The sequence below is a fragment of the Heliangelus exortis genome, chromosome 1 (assembly GCF_036169615.1).
Source record: "Heliangelus exortis chromosome 1, bHelExo1.hap1, whole genome shotgun sequence".
In the NCBI taxonomy this organism is placed as follows: domain Eukaryota; kingdom Metazoa; phylum Chordata; class Aves; order Apodiformes; family Trochilidae; genus Heliangelus; species Heliangelus exortis.
Genome location: NC_092422.1, coordinates 198125781 through 198146301, shown reverse-complemented (window position 1 = coordinate 198146301; position 20521 = coordinate 198125781). Strand labels below are relative to the sequence as shown.

The following is a 20521-nucleotide window of genomic DNA, read 5'->3' as shown; positions in this document are numbered from 1 at the left end:
TAGCAGTTGGATACAGCCAGCCTGGACAAAGGTCAGGGAGTCTTTTCTCAACCATGTGCACATGGCTGAAATTGTAATGCAGATGTTTGTGAGCTCCATGCATAATTCTGGTTACAATGGATGTCTGCCCAGATTCTACATTTTTTGGGTGTATTTCTAATACAACTTCTAATAATTTAACTCTTGGTTCTATCAGTCCTAGACCATGTTATCTTACATTGCCTCATGTCATATCTCAACCATGTGTTGTGCATTTGTGACTTTAAGAAGCCATGGCCTAATGGGAAGATCAGATCCACCCTCTTCAAACCCTGGTGACAGTCACAAAGAGGCATTTTTGCATTTTGGGCAGGGTCTGTTCCTTACTGGGGCATTGTGAGGGTGGTGGTGGTTTACAAAACTTCCAGTACATTATTATTCTTATAATGAACTAGGAATTCCAGGTCTTTAAATGAGTCTTTTGTATCACCAGTGTGGTGAACAGTTGATGTTGACAAGAGACATTTCTCTAGTAGGACATTTAAGATTATAATATTGTTCTGGAATTCCATGCCTCAGTCTCACCCAGGGCCAGATGAGAAGTAAGCAGAGTACAAGTGCTTTTCTCCTGTGCTATGGATGCAGCATGTGGACAATACTGGCTTCCTGAGTAGTGTCATCCTCTGTGACTCTTTGCAGGAGACGGCCTGAGGCCTGGCTTTTTGCCTCATGTCTTTTGCTTCACTAACTGCTTCTAAAGCATTTTACTCTGCTGGCTGAAGAGACTAAGCTTATGCCATACAGCATGAGAAACCAGGGCGTGTCTCTGCAAGAGCAGCAGAAATCCAGTTTCCTAAACAGGGAAGGCTTTTTGCTCTTTATTCCCATTGCAAATAACTGACTGAAATAATCCCAAAGTGTACTGTGTAAAGATGAAGAATGGACTTAATTTACTGCTGTTGGATAATTTATTGTCTTTTTTTTCCTTTTCTTTTTTTTTTTTTTTTCTCTTCTGTTGCAGCCAAGAGTTTTGCTTTATGCAACCTGTCGGTATCCAAGAGAGAAAAAGAGAAAAAGAGAGAGAAAAAGACAAGAAGGAGCTGTGTGGGACTGCTCTGCCTTGGAAACCTCTTTACTGCTGGATAAACAGACATATGAGCTACTCGGTGCATAAAAAAGGTTGCTGTTCATGTGTCCTTTTCTGCTTTTAGTATTCTAATATGCATTATGACATTTCCTTATTCTGCAAAATTGGGTGGTTAGGTGTGACTGATACAGGAAAAGAACAGCTCTACTGTTCTCTCCATTGTCAGTATTTCCACACTTCAGGTGGTCATCAAGGAGTAAGCATTTGGTTACTAACAAAAAGAAGGTCAGAAATGAGTGGATCATTGTAACCAGCTTTGTGAGCCTACTTGTAGCTAAACGGAGACATCTTAGTGTATTCAAAGATTTGATGGAGGTAATTATTGTAATTAAACTTGATCTTGTGGCTAATGTGAGTTTGGTTTCAGTTTGCACTGTTGGAGCTTCTTTTACATTTGCACAAATAATTCTGTTATTTATAGGCACAAACTTGCAAATGAGATAGGTCTATGGCACTTCTATTAAGAGTTGTGTCAGAAGTCACATGGTGACCTTTCTTCCTGGAATACCACAATGATTTAGGTCTTAAGGGACCTTAGAAGTATATTTGACCAAACCCTTTGCTCTTGGCATGACTAACTTCACAGGTAGATCAGGTGGCTATAGGCCTGTACCAGTAATTTTTAGCATTTCAGAGAGCCTGAAACTGGACACTATACTTCAAATGTAGTCTTGCAAGTGCTGAATAGAAAGGAATCATTACTTCCCCAACCTGCCAGCTGCAGGCTTGCTAATACAACTCATTACGTAGCTGGCCAACTCTGCTGTGAGAGCACACTGCTGACTCATGTTGAGTTTGTCCACCAGTAGACATTGCCTTCTGCAATACAGTTGTATAGCTAGTTGGTCCCCAGCCTGTGCTGCTTCATGTTTGTTCCCTCCCAGGTGTAGGACTCTGTATTTGCCTTTTCTGAACTTCATGTTGTTTCTGCCCATGTGTTTCTCTCAGCTGTTGAGTTCCCTCTGATTGGTAGCTCTGTACTTTGGCTTATCAACTACTCATAAGAATTTGATTAACTTAGTGAGGTGAGGTGAATTGCATCCCATTGTCTGGGTTAGTAATGGAGAACTTAATCTACTACTTGGCCCCAAATGGGAAACAGTGTGTGGCTGTCTAGTACTCATCCAGAGAAGAGCAACAAGGCTGTGAAGGGACTCGAGGCCAAGTCCTGTGAGGAAGGGCCGAGGGAGCTGGGGGTGTTCAGTCTGGAGAGGAGGAGGCTCAGGGGAGACCTCATCACTCTCTACAACTACCTGAAGGGATGTTGGAGCCAGGTAGGGATTGGTCTCTTCTCCCAAGTAGTTATCAGTAAGACTAGAGGGCATGGACTTAAGCTCTGTCAGGGGAGGTTTAGGTTAGATATTAGGAAAAAATTCTTTACAGAGAGGGTGATCAGGCATTGGAATGGGCTGCCCAGGGAGGTGGTGGATTCTCTGTCCCTGGACATTTCTAAAAAGAGACTGGATGTGGCACTCGGTACCATGGTCTGGTAACCACAGTGGTAGTGGTTTAAGGGTTGGACTTGATGATCTCAGAGGTCCTTTCCAATCCTGATGATTCTGTGATACTGCTGCTTTTTCTCTGGTTCTCCACCTCCACTACTAGATCAGTTTGGCTTCTGAGCTGCAAGGAGGGAAACAAAGATATGCTTAAGCAGCAGCCCAGGAATGTGTGGCCTCAAGACTATTCACCTATGTCAAGGTCCTGTCACATGCAAAGGTCTCATAATCTCTCTGATGTGACACAGATGCATCTGCTTAGCAAATATCAGGGCTGAGTTGACCGTTCCCCTTGCTTATTAACAGAAAGCTTCTTTTTTGTATTTACAGGCTGTGTTTGGCCTGTAAATCAGTGACTTCATTTAACAATCACTCTTCTTTTGAGTAAGCTGAAGAGATCATTGTTCTGAAGTGTCATTGTTAAGAAAGATCTAGAATGAACTATGAGGGTGATTTGAAATCTGGTATAAAAATGTGGGGTTTGATCATACCTCTAGAGTGTTGAAGGTTTATTCATGTCTTACCAGTGTATACTCAGCTTTCACGTTCAGACTGGCTGCTTTTGTTAAATTGATTCTTTATTCCTGAGGTTTTATTTTGGCTTTTCTCTCTTGGCAGAGGACATGTATTTCCAGTTTGTCTTGTCAGCTCTATAACATTAGAAATCAGCATGAAGAGATGCTTTTTTTTTTCCTTACAGTTCTGACACTGTAACTGTATTCAAACTCTGTTTTGTTCTAGGGTGAAGATGCTGAGCCGCTTGTCAGGGTTAGCAAACACTGTTTTGCAAGAGCTGTCAGGTGATGATGGAGATGCAGATACTGAATCCTCTGTTGCTGTAAGTACAACGTTAACCAAAGACTTTCAGATCTTACTTTGAGTTAGTTTGGGGAGTGTGAGTTATATGACTGCAGTGAGAACTTTCCATCTTCATTCACTAGACTAGGCTGTCATTCCACTCTGCAGCTCCCCTATTCCTCACTTCTCAAGTCAGTGCTTTTGTGGAGCAGACCATAACCTCCTTAGTTTCCACATCTCAAGGTGATCCTAGAAAACAAACTAGAAGTAAGGTGAAGCCAAACTTTTAACAGTACTGCTGATTCTGTGTAGCAGAAAGGGGAGCTGGGTGACAGCGGAAGGCTTGATCTTTATGTTGCACTTTGGTGCTTGAGACAGTAGATAGTGTGAATGGTAGTGTCTCCAGAGTCACCCATTTTGGATTTTCCGGTGTTGTGTTCAGCAGAGGTTCTTTTTCTTGCGTGTTGTCTCATGGATATCCTGAGCTTTCCTCACCTAGTTGTGTATAGTTCTATAGGCCACATAAAATGCTTGCAATTTAGGAATGGAGCTGAAGATACCATTTGCATGCAATGCTGCAGTCTGTTTATTGTTCTGTTTTTTCCTCCAGAACACGTGTTTTGCTGTTTCAGGTCCAGGCTCTAGAGCCAGAAGCAGAAAGCATGGAGGAGGCACCTGCGGAGCTGTCAGAGCGTCTGGCTCAAACAGAACAACTAGTTGTTCAGCTGAAGGATTTGATCCGAGAAAAGGATGCCCTGCTCCAGCAAAAAGAAACTGCACTCAAGGTATTATATCTTTCACTGGGGACCTGGGAGCAAGAGTAAAATGCTGCTTCCTCTCAGTGCAAGCCAGCCTCTGGTTTCTTTTGAGTGTTTGAGACCCCTGTGCTAGTAAAAGCATCAGTTCCAAACAGTTACTGGAATCCAAAGAGTGGACCCTAACCCCAGAGATGAGGTTTTGCATAGGGGTAATTCCTTCTAGACTAGATGAGTTACTCCAAGTTATGTAGAATTTTGTCTTGGAGCTCCTCAAGGCCCATGCAGATTCCTGGTGGCTCTGAAAAATTACTTATGTGTGAAGTTTTTCTTCCCCCCGTTCAGAGTGTTTGAGGTGAAGGGTAACCCAGCAGCCCAGTGGCTGCATGGCACAAAACCAGAGACACATGTTGGATACCCTGAGGCATAACACAAGAGAAAGTGCAGCTAGTTGAGATAGTGTTGAGGGACTGCCTATGGCAGAGGAAGTCAAACTGGGTTAGCAAAAGATGCTGAGAGAAGTACCATGAGTGTTCTGGCCCTTGAAGAGAGAGTAGTAGAGTGGAAGGGTAACTATTTTGCTGTGCCTAGTGTTTGAGATAATTTGTTTCCTGGATGTGTTTTAATTAGCACTGTTGCTAGGGAGGCAGGTTTGGACAAAGAACAGCAGAGTGACCAATGAAGTAACTTTTCTAAGTGGTGTTTCAGAGTGATAGCACTGGCATTTTAAGTGGAGTCATTTTGTATCCTTCTTCCCCAGGAGGAGCGAGAGGCTGCAGATGCAAAGCTGATGAAGCTGAAACTTCAGGCCAAAGCCAAACTGTCCTCTCTGAACAAACGCATTGAGGAGCTGACAGAGAAAGGATCACCATCGCCTGCACAGACCTTATCAGAAGAGCAAGTGTGTCCCAAGGTTGGGAGTACGGGGCTGCTTAACAGATGTTAGCCTCTGCTGATAACTTAGTGCCACAAGGAGCTAGCAGGTCCTATCCCTCTTGTTACCTAGGCACTCATAGCAAAGGTGTCTGTGCTGTAGGAAGCCAGTCTGTCCAGCTTTCTTGTGCTGCAGGTGCCCTTGAAGCGTGCAACTTGATCTTCTCCAGAGTAGGGGCCAGTTTCACTTTTCATGCCTTCTGTAATCTGTTGTAGCCAAGTTCTTTCCTGCAGAAATCACATGCCTATTGAGCTGTAAGTTTCAAATATTATCTGTCATGTCAGTACAGCAAAGCAGAGGGAAGGTTGGCTGAAATGCAAGAACAAGGAGGTCAGGAGGTCATTAAAACTGAAAGACAGTAACTTAAATGTAAAAAAAATATTTTTTCCAGCCACGTATCTTCTCATGCCAGCACAAAGATTTATGGTTAGTGAGCCATAATTGTGTAAATCTAGGTGAAAAAAGGGAGAAATATCCTGTACCAAGACATTAAAGAAACTATTGACTACTGGCTAGGAACTGGTATGAGCTGGTAGTTTTTGAAAACTTAAAATTGTTCTGATGACCACATAGTTTCCTTTAAAAAGTTAATAATACTAGGCAAGGGAAATATGAAAGAAGTCCAAACAAGTTGAAGGACGTCAGATGATGTTCATTAAACCAGAGAAGGTAAGGATTATTTGAAATATAAAAAAAAAGAGATTAAACCAGGAAATATTAAAGGGTGAGTGTGAGAGCTGTCAGGTGAGAGGTGACTGTCAATGAAGATTAGTTTAATGACTTGTGCTTGCTACTTTTGATTTATGACATAAAATCACAGAAATGTGCTACTGCAATTCACTTTACAACACAATCTTGACAATCTTTCTCAGTACAAGGCAGCATTTGGCTTTTGTACAGGAAGAACTGGAGGACTGGCCTAATATTAAAATTAAGTAAAATTTAACAAGTGCAAGACCAAGCACTTGTGATATCCTGTCAGTGTGTACTGCGAGGCCATGAGGAACACCTCCTGGCTGCAGAGGACAGTGAGGGCCTTGGAGGCTGTTCAGCTCTGTCACTTCAAGTGGCTCTTCTGCTGCTGAGACTTTTTTAGCTCATTCATATGTAGCATGTGTAGTCCTGTGTGCTGGTACATCGCTTAGTGTAGACTTGCTGGTCTAATAGTGTTCTGACTTCAAAATTCAGATTTATCAGTTAAGAAGGTGAAGTGAGGGAAGGCTTCTCATTAGTGTGATGCATATTTTAAAAAGAGCCTTAGGCAAGCTGGTATCCTTACTGTACCAAGAGTGGTGAGGCCTTACGTGGAGTGTTGTCATGATCTGTTCACTTGGAATCAGGAGAGAGAAATTCTCAGAGCAGCAAAAGATTTTCAATTATGCTGTCATGCTAGTAGCTGCTTTTGCTAGATGCTCGAAATAGCAAGGCTGTTTAGTCAGCTAAAGGCAGAGAGGAAACCTTGTTTCTTTCTATAGTTGTATGATGAGGGTAAGCACCAAGAAAGTGGGAGAAGCATTAAAGGACAGTACTGACAGGTGAATGGATAGGTGCAAATCAGCCATGAAGAAGAATGGCATTCTGATTAGAGGAATGAGGTCTTGATACAGTCTCTGGTGTGGATCATAGTCTTACTGGGTTTGGGTTAGAACATCATTTAAGAGAAATTCTGTTAGGCCACTTAATGGAAATATTATGTATTTGGTCCAGAAAGCACTTTCTAGATAGTTTCTTGTAGTTAGACCTTAGGAGAAGCTGCAGACTACTTTATTTATTTATAATTATCTCCCGTAGTAGATGCTGTCTTGAGCAACGGTGATGTTTCTTATACAGATACCCTGTGGTGTGGAGATGAAAAATTTAGTTTAGAGTTGCATTTTGTGCTGAAGTATTGAACATTAGTGGTTTCCTTTGGAAACCATGAGGGATAAATATAGCAAAGGGCTTTTTTTTTTTAACCTCTTCATGATGGAGACCCCATGGAAAGGCTGTATTTTAATGTCTAATTCATACTATTTCTTGACTTTTAACAGAGTACCTCATTTTCAGCAGAATTACATATCAATTTATATTAAGTAGTTACTATTTGTAACTACTACTACAATTTGTAACAGCAATTGAGGCTCCTCTTAAACTTTTAAAAGGGGGTGAATACAATTTATGTTCAGATATAAGAGTTTATACATTTTGGAAAAACATGGTATTTCAAAGCTTGAGCTCTGGGAACTTTGTGTATGGCCACTGTGCAAGGACTTCAACAGAAGTTTTTCCAAATCAAACTGTAAATACCAACCCTGAAAGCTTAATCCCACATGAGCAAACTAAGCCACCTGTCTTCTCCCCTAGCAGCTGCGTTACCCCAGACTTTTAAATCACTTATATCCCTGGCTTCTTAAAGCTTCCTCCACTTCTGTTGTTTCTTCTTTTTGCCCTGTTCTACTTCTAAACTTAAGAGCAATGAAAGCTTTCCTTGTCTGTCTATTCTGCATGCTTCCAAAGACATTCTCTACAGGTGACAGATCTTTTGAGGAACAGTAACTTCTTACTTCTATTTCACTGGCTTATAAGTCATTCTAAAAGCCTTCATAAATTTTTAAGAATGGGTTTAAAGGACATAATTACTCTGTAGGCTCTATACATTAGTGATGATTTTTGATTCAATAACAAGGAAGAGGAAAAAGATACATTTTTTGTATATTCAGACAAAAATCCCCAGCACTTAGTGCTTGAAGTAGTTGGAAGTACTGAGATGATAACAGAAGGATATTTTCCGCTTCTCAATCACAGTGTCGATGTTCTGGACCAAATGTGTGACTGTTCATTAGATGTACAACTCTAATATCAGAGAATTGCCTGCCATGCAGATGGCCTCTGAGAGACAAGACAAGAGTGCCAGTGTAGTGTACTAGCATCTCTGAGTAGACATAACCTGAGCACATGTTTTATGTGAAATGTCTGAATTTAAATTTCATATTTGTAAACAAGTGCTTTTAGTGCCTCGGGGTGGATCAGAATTGATGGTTCTTTGCATGTTCCCTTTGCTTATTTCTAACACATTCATTACTGTAAATCCCTTCAATCTAAAGATATTTCCACGGGCATTTTCTGTAGTCTAGAATGTTTAATGCCTGTCCCTTTCTAATGAGGAGAGTATTCTTTTATTGCTAAATTTAAAAAATGCTTTATTTGAAAAATCTGTGAAATTAAAAAGCCTCACAAACCAAACCATGTTGATGATATGATTTACCTTAGTTTATCTGGTAAGCATTCATGGATAATTAGCTGTTCCAAAGGGATTTGACATTCACAAATCTGAAACATCTTGTGCATATCTACGTGGGAACAGGGAAAAGAGATAATTAATGAGGACTTTAGCTTGCTGTTAAAAAAACAAAGAAAATGTGAAGTTAAGAAATGAAGAAACGTAGTAGAAATAAAGAACTGATTAGGAGTAAAGAGTGCATTAGCATTCTGATTTTTTGGTTGGTTTGGTTGTTGGGGTCTTTTGGGTTTTTTGTTTGTTTGTTTCTTTTTAATTGAACAGTAATACTTGCCAGTTTACTTTATTCTATTTCTTACCGCTTCTTACCTCTTGCAGTGTCAGAAGAACCAAAGAACAAGCGAAGGGCACGGAGAGGAAACTGAATCACTAAAAGAGCAGCTCAGGGAGCAAGAGGAAACTGTCCAGGATCTGAAGGAAGAGCTGGCTTTGGCCAAACGGAATCTGAAAGATGCTGAAATCAAGTATGCTACACAGGTACAGAATCTTTGGTTTTTTCTATTCATCAGTCTGTGTGTATATGTGTCTGTTTCTAACCTCACCACTTACACTAGCATGATAGAAGAGAATGGTTCAGCTGGAAGTGACCTACAGTGACCATCTAGTCCAACTGCCTGACCACTTCAAGACTGACCAGAAATTAAAGCATGTTGTAAAGGGAATTGTCCAAATGCCACTTCAACACTGACAGGTTGGGGGTGTCAACCAGCTCTCCAGGCAGCCTCTTCAAGTGTGTGGCTACCCTCTTGGTAAAGAAACGTTTCTCAGTGTCAAGTCTGAACTTTCCCTGATGCTGCTTGGAACCCTTCTCATGTGTCTTCTCACTGTAGAGAGACAGTTATTCTTGAGGACATGTTGCTTCTGGGGAGTATGGCTAAATCCTGGTGATGACAGTGACAAGGTTGCCAAAGCTCCATGCCTTGCAGTCCAGCCAGTAGTATGGCAGAGAATGTGTCCCCAGCAGGCATGCATGTGTGACTTGTGAACATGTATGTAGCTGGCCAGCCATACAGGTAACGTGGACAGCAGCACCCAGCACTCACCTGGGTACAAATGGCACCAAAAGAGAGTCTTTCCTACAGTGAAAGAGTTAGAAATGCTGTTTAATAAGAAAACAGGACAGGCTGCTGATCCAGTGCAGGACATGGCCAGACCAGCAGAGTGAGCAGCCACTGTTGACGTAACTGGCCTTTTTTAATCCTCTTACCCTCTGTTTTTACATTTTTGTTATTTCCTGAATCCCAGTCATCTCCCTGTCTGTGGTTTCTGCCCTAAACATTCCACAAGTCTTTCACAATCCCAAAATGCCCTTCACCTGCACCCCATAATAGATCCTCTACCCCTAGGCTGTAACCACCTTTGATGCAGAAGGTGCTCCACACCCAAGTTGTCTTTAATGGGTCTCCCACTGGAACAGTGGGACTAGTGGCTTTCTGAGGAGGTGAGAGCAGCCCCTGGGAGGGCCCAGAGTCCCTTCCTCCAGCTCAGAGTATTCTTTTAGCTGCCAGACCTGCCCTTGCCCCTCTCTGTTCTATGGTGGATGTACAGAGCAGCTTCGTATCACATAACTGCTGTCATGGTACACTGCATTTTAACTTATAGACAGATTTTTGTTAATACTCTGAATTGCAGGTTTAGCATTTGATCTGTGAATTGGGCTGCAAATAAATACAAATAAAACCCCAGAAGTGTTATGAACTTGTATAGTAGTCATATCTTTTATCATTCTGCATATTTATAGATGGAATTCATGAAATTCTATGCTTTTAGCTTTCTGGGATCTGAAATATTATCAGTTAAATATATATGTATTAGTAGGATTATACCTTTTGACCAAGGTTAAATACAGAATTATCTAACTGAAGACATTATCACACACATAATGTGCAGGTGCATGTTGAAAGGAAGCCTGCATGTCTGTCAAGCTCAATCTTTCTGGGTTTTTTAAAATTTTGTGGCTTATGGTTTCAGATGAACTCCCTGCAGGAAGTGATTCTGGAGAAGGAAGCCCTCCTAAAAGAGCAGGGCCAACAGCACCAAGCTGAATTGCTCAAGATAGTGACCCAGTCAGATCTGAAAGTAGAGATGCAGCAGGTGTGTTTGATAGCATAATCTTATTGTGGAAAAAGAAAGGAAGTTTTACCAGTCAGAGGACACCCAGAGAGAGGTGTTCTCATCAAAGTAATTCAGAAGGGTTAAGAAGAGTTGTGATTTGATTGTTTGGGAGGTGCTAGTTTGGACCTTCAGAGTCCTAACTTGAATCTACTGATTGGTTATTGATCACAAAGAAAAAATAGTTAAAAAGAAGTATTAAATTACAGTACTCTGGTTCCTTATGTGTGAAACAATGGTGAGCTCTTCTTCTGCACCAGAATAAGCGTCAACAAAAATGAAGTTATTCAGACTATAAGGTAAGTTGTAATGACAATTAGGTGTGTGGATGACTGGTATAACACTGTCTCTGTCACAGAACCTGTGTACACTTCAGAGGAAGCTGGAGGAGCAGGAAGCAGCATTGCTGGGACACACTCAGGTGGTTGAACTGCTGCAGCAGGAGCTACATACTGCTGAGCAACAAAACCAGGTACCTTTGCCTGCTTTGCTTATCCCCTGACTCTCATGTGTCAGTGGTGGATGGGGCCTTTGTCATTAGCTCGGAAGTCACCAGGTCAGATTATTTCTGGCACCAGGTTTCTGGCATGAACTGAGCGTGGGAGCTCCCTGCAGGTCTGGATACATCAGTTAAGATAGATACAGCCACACAACAGAAGTAGGGATGCTGCAGCAGCCATCTGACCCAGGTTCTTGGCAGGTGGACAGGGACAAAATCTATCCATGTTCCACACTGCTGACTGGTATGTTCAAAGCTGTCAAATACACAATCATAGAATGATAGAGTGTCAGGTTGGAAGGGACCTCAAGGATCATCTGGTCCAGCCCTTCTAATATTATTATGTGTCTTAAACACCCTATCGAGCTGAGACTTAAAACTTTCCAAAGTGGCAGAATCCACCCCTGTCCTCAGGGTGAAAAATTTTCCTCTTCTGTTCAGTCTGAATCTTCCTAGGAGCAACTTGTGCCCATTTCCCCTTGTCATGTCCATGTGACTCCTTGTAAATAGGGAGTCTCCATCTTCTTTGTAGCTTTGTTTTCTTTGAATTATATACAGAACTTGCTTATATTCCCAAGGATTGAGCTCTTGGCAAACCAAGTAGGTCTGGAAAAATTACTAGCTCTCTGACCAACCAACCTTGATTTTTTTTCTATTTTTCGTTTTTTGTTCTGTTGGAAATGTCCAGCATCAGCATCACAGGACATCTTCCTCCTCACTGATGAGGTCCGTCGGCTTAAAAGGCCAGGCTGTCCTGTGCCCAGTGTGCAGCTCTCTGGGAGCAGAAGATGATTTTGTCAGTCTGGGGCCTGGAGGTGGGCCTGATGAGGGCCAGTTGCCCACCCCCTGGCAGCTTTGCCCTGCAGACTTGGTTAGGATCTCTGCTTTGGTTCTGCAGCTGGGGACCATGGGGCCAAAATGCTATGATTTTGCTCCCCCATCCTTGCCTGTGCTTTCCTCTGGCAAGCGCTGACTGGGCACCCTCAGGGCTCAGCTCCTCTGTCCCCTCTCCTCCCATCTGTTTCCCCTCAATGCTTCACCTAAGACAAAAGTGCCCAACACGGTGCTTCTGTGTTTACACTGTTTCTGGGCTGCAGTGTCTGGGCCAGGTCAGAGCACACACAGATGTTCTGTGGTTTGTCTCGCTGAGATCTTGAAAATATGATGGCATAGGTTCTGAAGTGGTATCGGCTCTCAGTCATTTTGGAGTGTGAAGAGAATGAGATCAAGTCTGTGTATGGCCTATATATATATAAATGTGTCCCTTGAGACAGGGTCTGGTATGCAACCTGTCCTTTCTGCTACTTGGATATTTGAAAATTATTTAATGGTCATTTAAAAATGTGAATCTATACTTTGCTTTGGAAATGTAGTGGACTAATTGAAAGTTAATTTAGTTTCCATATCCTTTTACAGACACTTCTAGCTCAGTGCCAGAAGTTGGAAGTGGATCTAAGCACCCTGCGGGATGTGCTAGATGCAGAGAGACGAGAGTCTCAGGGTATCAGAGAGAAGATGGAGATGGAACTAGCTGAGAGGAAGCTGTCCTCCCACTGCTTGCAGGAGGAGGTGCAGTGTCTCTCTGAACAGCTGGAAGACGCAAGAAGAGCACAAGTTAAATTAGAGGTGAAGTATAAAGACCTGCAGCAGAAACAGAGGCTGGAGGTGGAAGAGAAAAACCTGCAGGTCAGTTGCCTTAAGGTGGCTGAGAAAGAGCTGCAATCTAGCCATGCTGCCCTGGTAGCTGAGAATGATCAGCTGAGACGGGAAGTTGACCGGCTGCTGGAGCTGTCTGCCGTAAACAGTGCTACAATACAGAAACTACAGGGTGAGCAAGCACAAGCAACATGGTGAAGCAGGTTCTCAAGAGCCTGAGGATCATTGCACTGCCGTCTATTTGGCTTTGTTTTTATAATAGTTCCTAATTGCACAGAAACATAGGAGTGCATCAAACTGAAGGTCTCATTGCAATCCCACCTTCCTGGGAAACTGCCAGAAGCCAAGAGGAGGAGCTGAAGTGTAGGGCAGCATATATGGTGCTTTCCCTGTGGACTGTCCCAGCCAGTAATCCTTTTGAAGTTTATGGATTTCTTGAGCCAGATATATTTTTTTTTAATTAATTTTAATAACCTCATGGAATTTTTTCCATCAGCTAATATAAATTGTTTTTAGATGTAGCACAATCTTCAGAGTCTGAATTTCTTCTGTAATTATAAAACAACAAAGGAAAATCAAACTATACAGTTTTCTCTGTTCATCTTGTCACAAGCTATTATTTCAAAGTAGTTTTCTTCCAGCTCCTGTACAATCTCAAACCAAAGCAGTGACAGAGATAAGGGGTCTCATATACTATTGTGCATGTGTGTTAACTGGATATATTTCATCAAAAAAGACAAGAACACACCTTAACTCCCTTTTTTCCCCTGTATTAGATGAACTTGTACAGAAATCAGAGGAATTTATCTGTTGTCAGAATGAGTTGAAATCCCAGTCAGCAGTGCAGGTCGCTGAACTGAAGAAGCAGGTAGGATCTTTTTGTATGAGTGTTCTGAAATTTTCTCGTATCTTGAGGAGCTGAAAGCAAATGAAATGTCTGGAGTTCCTTTTTTATGATGTGTTTCTTGAGAGAGGCCCTTAAGGGTTCTTTATGCTGATGGACAGATACATAATGAGTATGGAAGCCTGGGAAGAAATAGGAGTCAGTTTGAGTTAATCAGAAGTTACTGATTGATTTGTTAAAAGGTTAACTGAAAGACCAAAGACTAATATTTATATATAAGCTGTACTAAAATGTATTTTTCTCACCTCTATCCTCTGAACAGGATGAAAAATCTCCACGGAAGAAAATGATAGATCAGAAAGATGGGAATGGAACTTCACTCCTACCCACAGAAAACTCAGAAAGACAGAAGACTGAAGGTGGTATGGTTATTTTACCTTTTTTAATAATCTTGAAATATCTAAGAGTTATTCTTGCCTATTTTAAAATAACAAGCATGCCCATGGTTACTGGTTCATGTTAAAATATGCTATATAATTCTTTTCAGTGGTTAGAAATTAATTTAATTATAAAGGGAAAAGGAACTATTTGAATCTTGGGCAGTGAACAGACTGGCAAAAACAAATAAAGAACATCTCTGGAATTATTATGAAGAATTATTATGCATCATGGACCTGGCTGTGAGGTTTCTTGAAGCAATGCTTGGGGTTTTGGCCATGAGACAGACTGGGTAGAACTTGTTACCTGTAATGGTTCATTTATTCCTCTTCCTGCATGTCTGAACTATGGTGATAGGTGCAAAGAACATGAAGAAGACATTAAAAAGACAGGATGAAGGCAAGGTTGGTAATATTATGTGATTGCAGGCATTTCCAGAATAGGAAAAGAACTTACTAACTTCAATTAACAGTATTGGTTTGTTGGTTGTTTTTTGTTCTGTTAATGTCAGTTATGCCTAAGGATGGTAGAATAAATTTGTATTTCAAGACCCTGTGCATTCACACATTCTTAGAGTGTACAAAATTAGATATAACTGTAGTAGTAGCTCTTCCCTGATAGAAGATTCTGACAGTCTCCAAGTGGTGCTGCTGGGGGGGTTAATTCTGATGGCTTTTGTCTAAAACAGTAAAGGGCTCATACATGTACTACAAAAAAACTCACGATTAATTTGGTTTTGTGGATCTAGGCATGTAGACTGGCAGCAGTAATATCAAAACTCTATCGGGATATCAGTATAGAAAGATGGGTTCCCACAGTTCTTGGCTTCAGAGTATGGTGTGCAATAGGCTGTGTTGATTTTGTCAGAAATTGATTCCTCTTGCTTCCTGTCACTCAGAGGTACACCCACTTTGTAAGAAGCCTGGTGAGGGGATAATCAGCATGAACCAGATTCCTGTGGTCCTAGAACACCTCCCTTCTCTCTTTGTAATCCATGACCTCAGAAATGCAGGTCTTTAATGGACTTCAGAACATCATTAGAACTGTAGAATGGTTTGGGTTGGAAGGCACCTCTGGGCAGGGACATCCTTCATTAGATAAGGTTGCTCGAAGCCCCATCCAGTCTGACCTTGAATGTGTCTAATGATGGGGCAACCAGCAACCTAAAGACAAGAAGTCCTCTTGAAAGGCTGCAGTGAGGTCTCCCCGGAGCCTTCTCTTCTCCAGGCCAAACAATCCCGGCTTTCTCAGCCTGTGTTCTTAAGAGAGATGTTTCAGCCCTCTGATTGGTTTTGTGTCCCTCCTCTAGGTCTGCTCCAGCAGGTCCAGGTCTTTCTTGTGCTGAGGCCCCCAGAGCTAGATGCTCAGGTGAGGGTATCACCAAACCAGTTAGAGGGTGAGAATTATCTGCATCAAGCTATTGCCCATGTTTCTTTTGATGCCCCCCAGGTTATGGTTGACCTTCTGGGCTCCAAATGCACATTGCTGGCCCCCGTCCAGTTTTTCATTTACCAGTATCCTTAAGTCCTTCTCTGCAGCCCCACTCTCAAGCCATTCACCCCTTAGTCTGTACTGGTTGCCACAACACAGCTTCAGGGCCTTCCACTGTGCCCCGTTGAACTTCATGAGGTGCGCACAGACCCACCCAAGCTTACCAAGGGCCCTCTGGATGGCATCCCATCTCTCTCATGAATCAACTGCACCACTTAACTTGCTGAGTGCGTGCTCGGGCCTACTGCCTATGTCGTGAATGAAGATATTAGTTACTGGTCCCAGCAAGAACCCTTTAAGGACTCACTCATAACTGGTTTCCACTTGGACACTGAGCCATTGACTCTGCATGCAGCCATCCAGCCAGTTCCTTATCCATCTGATGTATCTAGCCATATCTGCTATATAGTGGCAAGAATGCTGGGAGGAACCATATCAAAGGCCTTACAGAAGTTCATTTTTTTTTTTTAATCTGCTGTTACGCGCTGAGTTAATACTGAGTATATCCAAAATCTACCTTGAAGTCTCTCATTAGCTTTCTTAAAAGGCAAGTCCTTCCTACACTGAAAGGAATTTCACCTGAAAGCTACAGTGACTTCTAGAGCTTCGTTGTCCTGTTACTTCAAAGGTCTTTCCCAATGCATGTTAACTTCAAAACAATTTTTGTTGTTGTAATTATGTTTCTAGTTTGTGTGTTGAATGCTTGGTTACTGACTTTTTTTTAACATTTAAACACTGGAAGATGTGACTTTTTAAAAAAAACCAAACAAACCAAAGAAAACCAAAATGTTATGTCTAAATGTGTTTAAAAACCTTCATCTTTGAAACCTCTTCTGTAGGTTCTAAATACTTTGTAATTTCTCTTCATCTCCTGTTAACTTACAGGACAACCGGGTGATCAGGATTAGCCAGCATGGGTTTATGGAAGGCAGTTCCTCCTTGACTAACCTTATCTCCTTCTATGACAAGGCAATCTGCTTAGTGGATAAGGGAAAGGCTGTGAATGTTGTCTACCTAGGCTTGAGGAAAGCCTTTGACAGCAGTTTGCACAGCATTCTCCTGAAGAAACTGACTGCTTGTGGCTTGGACAAGGCATAGTATTTGCTGGGTAAAATACTGGCTGGATGGCTGGGCCCAGAGTTGTGGTCAGTGGAGTTAAGTCCATCTGGCTGCTGGTCACCAGGACTCAGTGTTGGTGCCAGTTCTCTTTAATATTGTTAGGAATGACCAGGACAAGGGGATGGGATGCACTCTCAGCAAGTTTACAGATGACAGCAAGTTGGATGGGAGCACTGATCTGCTTGAGGGTAGGAAGGCTCTGCAGAGGGGCCTGGACATGCTAGATCAATGGGCCAAGGCCAAGTGTATGACATTCAACAAAGCCAAGTTCTGGGTCATGCCCTTAGGTCACACCAACCCCAGGCTACGCTGCAGGTTTGGGGCACAATGGCTGGAAAGTGCCTGGTGGAACAGGACGTGGGGTTGTTGGTGTGCAGCCAGTTGAGTAATGACCAGTGTGTGCCCAGGTGGCCAAGGTGGCCACCAGCATCCTGGCTGGTGTCACCACTGGTGTGGGCAGCAGGAGCTGGGCAGGGATGGTGCCCCTGTGCTGGGCACTGGTGAGGTTGCACCTCCAATCCTGGGGTCAGTTCTGAGCCCCTCAGGAGCAGAAGGAGATTGAGGGTCTGGAGAGTGTCCAGAGAAGGGAATGGAGCTTGGGAAGGGGCTGGAGAGCAAGGAGAAGGTCTGGAGAAGTTGTGAGGAGCAGCTGAGGGCCCTCGGGGTGTTGATCTGGAGCTCTGCAACCCCCTGAGAGGAGGTTGGAGCCAGGGGGGGTCGGGCTCTGCTCCCAAGGAACAAGGGATGGGACAAGAGGAACTTTTGGCCTCATGTTGTGCCAGGGGAGGTTTATGTTGGAGCTGGGGAACAATTTCTCCCTGGAAAGGGTTGTCAGGGCCTGGCCCAGTCTGCCCAAGGCAGGGCTGGAGTCCCCATCATCCCTGGAGGGGTTTTAAAGCCCTGGAGGTGTGGTACTGAGGAGATGAGTTAGTGGTGGCCTTGGTAGTGATGAGTTAATGGTTAGGATTGATATTTTACAGTTCTTTACCAACCAGAACCATTCTGTGACTTTCTAATTGGTCAGTTTTATTTAAGGTGTGATGCCTAAAATTCTTCACAGTACTCCAGTCCTAGCTTTAGTAGAATGAAATGTGAACATTTGTAGTTACTTTATTTTGCAGTTTATGATTATTTTCTGATTATTTTCAAGAAGACCTCAGCAAATGCTTCCAAACTACTTAGCTATAATTTTCTAAAATGTGAACGCTTTTGAAATGTAATCTTTTGTAATTTTTTTTTTTTTCATGGACTTAGCAGTACATTGTACCAGTGTATCTGTTGCTCTCTGTACTAGCCACATGGATTCCTTAAACTTTTCTTGAAGCAGCCCTTTGAATGACCAAATGTCTCTCCTTCTGCTACATAACGGACCATGGAGTTTACTCTTTTCTTCTTTCCCTTCTAGACTAGAAAAGTGATAAGAGTTAACATTTGGACTTGATGATCTTAAGGGTCTTTTCCAACCAGAATGGTTCCATGATTCTGTCATTTGCTGGAAAAGCCTATGAAGTTCAGCCAGCTTCAAAGAAAGCAAACATCTGTATTGAGAGCCAAATACTCCTTTTCAGAGTCACTGTAGATAATCTAATGTAAGATGCAAGACTTTCTCTGGTTCACTCAGCGAAAGAAATAGTTGTTGAAAGACTGCAGTATGGTCTGAATCGATAAAGGAAAGCCACTGTCACAAAAAATGGACAGACTACTTTCCAAATGTTAGAATTCTCAAAAACAGCTCACCTGACTCCTCAAAATCCACAGTGCTTTTAACTTAGTAAACACCATTTTGTAGTCAGTTGTATATAGTATAGTTCGAAGGGCCACAGAAGGAAACCTTGTACCACATGTTAGTGCTATGTCCTGTCTGCTCAGACTGGAAAGTACAGAAATTCTTATCCCTACCAGAACTATTGAACTTAGTCCTGAATTTTACTTTGCATGTATATATTAACTTACATTTCATATCATCATTGATAGTTATGAGTTCCAAAAATGTGGCCTGTTTTTAATGCTTCTACTGATATTTCTGGGGAAGACAGACATGCTGTGTAAGTTGTTTTACTGGTGCTTACACTAAGAAGTTGAGGCATCGTCTCTAATAGAGTTAATTAGAACTGGGATCATAAAATTACAGAACAATTTATGTTGGAAGGGGTGAAGGGCTGATTTTAGTCCAGCTTCCTCCTTAGAAGCAGAATCAACTGTGAGATCAGACAGGATTGCTCAAGCCTCTATCCTGTCAGGTCTTGAAGGTCTCCAGTGACGTTGACTGCACAATCTCCCTGGACATATTGTTACAACATTTAATAAAGGGTGAAAAAGCCTTTTTCCCTCAGCCTCTTCTCACAGGGGCCGTCCTCCAGCCCTGTGACCAGCTTGGTGGTCTTCTGCTGAACTTGCTTGAGTTTATCAGTGTCTTTCCTATATCCAAAAGCTGAATGCAGTACTTGAAATGCAGTCTAGAATAGAGCCCAGTAGAAGAGGATAATACCAATGATCAATCTGCTGGCTAGACTGCTTTTTATACAGTCCAGGGTGTTATTAACCTTGTTTGCTGCCAGGCATACCTGCTGGCTAACATTTAGCCTAATGTCTGGCAGATCCTCTTCATCCTTTTCTTGCTGAGCTGGTCCCCAGCCTTCATTCCCAGGGGTGGGACTTTCCATTTTTCCTTGTTGCATTTCATTACCTCTTCTGCTTACCATCTCTATCTGTGACCTAAAGGTGGCAGAGTCCACAGATAGACTTTTGTGATCTTTTGTGTGTTACTAGCCTCCAGATAGGGTATATATAACCTAGTTTCTTCTATTCTCTGAGCCTGATCATCCAACAAATTTTTTTATACATTGAGTTTTCCTTAAGTGCAGACCATCCATTCTTATTTTTTATGCCAAAATACTGTGAGGTGCTGGAAAAAGCCTTGCTGAAGTCAAGATAAATGGCATCTGCCTCTCTTACACAAAAGCATAAAAGGCAATTGGGAGTTCAAATATGATTGACTTTTGATAAATCCGTGTTGTTTCTCAATCACTGCCTCCTCTTCTGTGTGCCTGATAAGGTGCTCCAAGAGGACTCACTGTGTCATTCCTGGAGGGACTGAAGTGAGCCATACTGGCTTGTAATTTACCATATCATCTTTTTGGGCTTTTTTTAAAGATAGGTACCGCATTTGTCATAATGGACATCCCTCAGTTTCCAAAACCTTTCAGTGATGATATTGTGCTTTCAAGGACATTGGCCAGCTCTCTCAGGACCCTTGGACTCACAACAACCCATTTGTTCTCATTAATTTGTGTAGCTCAGATTCTGAGTAGTTCCCAACTCCAGCCTCATGACAGAGGCTTGGGAAACTTTGTTGATGAAGACAGGGACAAGGTATGGAATAACATATTTCTGATGTACAGCCTTTTACTGTTAGTGTAAAGGCAGAAGGTATTCTTATTGACCTTGAATTTCTGCTTTGCAGCCTGTTTTTATCTTCTATATAATATTCTTTGCCTCAGAGTTCTGTCATGAATTCCCTGTGTACTCAGGCCAGCCTTCTGACACATTGGCTTGTTTTCATGAGTGTTGAGATGGACTGTCCTTGTGCTGCAGCAGACTGTCTTTATAAACCTGCTGGCCTTCGTTGGATACTTTGCCCTTCAGGGCTGTCTTTCATGGTGTCCCATCTACCAGTCGTCCAAATAAGGTGAAGTCTGGTCTCCTTAAGTCTAGGATCTGAATCTCTGTTACTCTCCTTGCTCAGTCCCCTCAGGATCTTCAACTCCTCTATTTCATGGTCACTACAGCCAAGGCTGCCACTGATTATCACAGATATTACCTGCTCATGAATAGCAGACCTAGCTGTGTGTCACTCGTGGTTGGCCCATCCAGTGCCTGCATCAAGAATTTGTCATGGATGCTTTACAGGATTCTTGTAGACTGTTTGTTTGTGTTCTGATGTGTTACACTGCCAACAGATGCAAGGGAGATT

The 20521-nt window shown here is 42.4% G+C and overlaps 1 protein-coding gene across 8 annotated transcripts in view; it reads left to right on the top strand.

Moving 5' to 3' along the window:
• The window catches only part of GOLGB1 (golgin B1), a 44784-nt gene that overhangs the window by 2264 nt on the left and 21999 nt on the right, over positions 1-20521 (top strand). For 2 of the 8 annotated variants that reach the window (XM_071734296.1, XM_071734297.1), the window contains exons 2-11: positions 1001-1158; positions 3367-3463; positions 4056-4208; positions 4939-5091; positions 8708-8866; positions 10361-10483; positions 10860-10977; positions 12421-12828; positions 13433-13524; positions 13823-13922. In XM_071734296.1, the coding sequence (XP_071590397.1) occupies positions 3374-3463; positions 4056-4208; positions 4939-5091; positions 8708-8866; positions 10361-10483; positions 10860-10977; positions 12421-12828; positions 13433-13524; positions 13823-13922 (1396 nt within the window). In that variant the 5' untranslated portion in view covers positions 1001-1158; positions 3367-3373. Of the gene's footprint in view, positions 1-1000; positions 1159-3366; positions 3464-4055; positions 4209-4938; positions 5092-8707; positions 8867-10360; positions 10484-10859; positions 10978-12416; positions 12829-13432; positions 13525-13822; positions 13923-20521 lie in introns of all 8 variants that reach the window. The other 6 variants (XM_071734299.1, XM_071734292.1, XM_071734293.1 and 3 more) reach the window with 5 other exon arrangements.